This window comes from Neopelma chrysocephalum, unplaced genomic scaffold, assembly GCF_003984885.1.
Source record: "Neopelma chrysocephalum unplaced genomic scaffold, ASM398488v2 Primary Assembly neopelma1_94104, whole genome shotgun sequence".
Taxonomy (NCBI): Eukaryota; Metazoa; Chordata; class Aves; order Passeriformes; family Pipridae; genus Neopelma; species Neopelma chrysocephalum.
The window spans coordinates 1-2,031 of record NW_020922812.1 but is presented as its reverse complement, the minus strand read 5'-3'; the positions used below and the strand labels follow the sequence as shown (position 1 = coordinate 2,031).

The 2,031-nt window shown below is 60.2% G+C and overlaps 1 pseudogene and 1 gene segment (V, D, J or C); one reads left to right on the top strand and one right to left on the bottom strand.

The window, feature by feature from the left end:
• Window positions 1–523: 523 nt before the first annotated feature.
• On the bottom strand, window positions 524–997 carry LOC113980418 (the record flags this gene model as incomplete). The annotated part of the segment is given in 2 exon segments: window positions 524–855; window positions 949–997. Coding segments are annotated over 2 exon segments (381 nt in total), but the record flags the coding sequence as incomplete, so codon positions are not given.
• A 613-nt stretch (window positions 998–1,610) lies between these two features.
• On the top strand, window positions 1,611–2,027 carry LOC113980417 (annotated as a pseudogene).
• Window positions 2,028–2,031: the final 4 nt, after the last annotated feature.

Here is a 2,031-nt window from a genome sequence, read left to right as displayed (position 1 = left end):
CACTCCACTCCCACCCGTTGCTCGAATCTCCCCTGTTTCCCCCAAACTCTGCCACCGCTGCCCCAACTCTGCTCTTTCCCCCTCCAAACCCAGGATTTACCCCAAATCTCAGCCTTTGGCCCCGAACCCCAACTCTTTGCCCAGAATCTTGACCCTTACGGCCCCTGAGCTCAACTTTGTCCCTCAAATCTCAACCGGTGACCCCAAATCTCAACCATTGATCCCAAATCTCAACCCTTCACCCAAACCTCATCCATTGACCCCAAATCTGGATTGTTGACCACAACTCTCTGCCCTCTGCCCCAAATCTCAACCATTTCCCCAAAGCCTTATGCAATGCCGGGTTTGGGCCAATGCTTTGGGTCAAGGGTTGAGGTTTGGGTCAACAGTTGAGAATTGGGGCAAAACCAGCCCAAGGTCGGGACCAACGACCGAGAGCTGGGTGTGAAGGGTGGAGGTTTGGGGGGAGGGTCTGGGGTTTGGGGACAGGTGGGGACCCCGCCAAGGGCGTCGATACCATTACTGTAACCAGCCCAACCACCAGTGTAGCCCCTGGCACAGAAATAGGTGGCAGAATCCTCCTCCTTGAGGTTGTTCATCTGCAGCGTCACTGAGCTCTGCCCGTTGTCCCGGGAGATGGTGAATCGGCCCCTCACTGCCGGCGTGTAGTAGATGGCACCACTATCACTCTTGATCCCAGCGACCCATTCCAGCCCCTTCCCAGGGCTCTGGCGCAGCCACTGCATGGAATAGTCCCCGAAGGTGAAGCCGGAGGCACGGCAGAGGAGCCGCAGGGACTCCCCCGGGGCCTTGAGGTGCCCCCGGACTCCACCAGGGTCACGGCCGCCCGCAGCCCTGGAGGGGGAGAAAAGGGAATATCGGGATGAGCTGGTTGATTCTGAGGATTTTTGGGGATTGGGGTGAAGGGTCGGAGGTGCCGGGACCTACCTGGGAGGGCGGCGAGGAGGAGGAGGAGCGGGAGGAAGGTGGAGGCCATGTCGGAGTCACCAGGATGTGCCAACCCAGCTCTCAGTCGTTGGTCCCATCCTTGGGCTGGTTTTCACCAAGTTCTCACCCATTGACCCCAAACCTCAACCCTTGACCAAAAGCATTGACCCAAACCCAGCATTGCCCAAGGCTTTTGGGAAAGGGTCGAGATTTGGGGCAGAGGGCAGAGATTGGGGGTCAACAGTTGAGATTTGGGGCCAAAGGCTGAGAATTGGGGCAAAACCAGCCCAAGGTCGGGACCAATGACCGAGAGCTGGGTGTGAAGGGTGGAGGTTTGGGGGGAGGGTCTGGGGTTTGGGGACATGTGGGGACCCCACAAATGGAGTCAATACCACCAGCATAACCAGCATCAGCATAAGCACTTTTGGCGCAGAAATAGGTGTCGGAATCCTGGTCCCTGAGGTTGTTCATCTGCAGCGTCACCGAGCTCTGCCCGTTGTCCCTGGGGATGCTGAACCGGCCCTGCACCGACGGCGCGTAGTAGGTGCTGGAACCACTGCTGCTGATCCCAGCGACCCATTCCAGCCCCTTCCCGGGGCTCTGGCGCACCCAGTTCATGGTGTAGCTGCCCAAGGTGAAGCCGGAGGCACCGTGGCTCTGACATGGCCTCCACCTTCCTCCTGCTCCTTCTCCTCCTCGCCGCCCTCCCAGGTAGGTCCCGGTGCCTCCGACTCTCTGCCCCAATCCCAAAAAATCCCTGGGATCCCCCGGCTCATCCCGATATTCCCTTTTTCTCCCCCCTTGTAGGGCTGCTGGCGGCCGTGACCCTGGTGGAGTCCGGGGGCTCCTCAAGGCCCCAGGGGAGTCCCTGCGGCTCCTCTGCCGCGCCTCCGGCTTCACCTTCGGCAGCTACGCCATGAACTGGGTGCGCCAGAGCCCCGGGAAGGGGCTGGAATACGTTGCTGGGATCAACACTGGTGCTGGTACCTGGTACGCGCCGTCGGTGCAGGGCCGGTTCACCCTCACCAGGGACAACGGGCAGAGCTCGGTGACGCTGCAGATGAACAACCTGAAGGAGGAGGA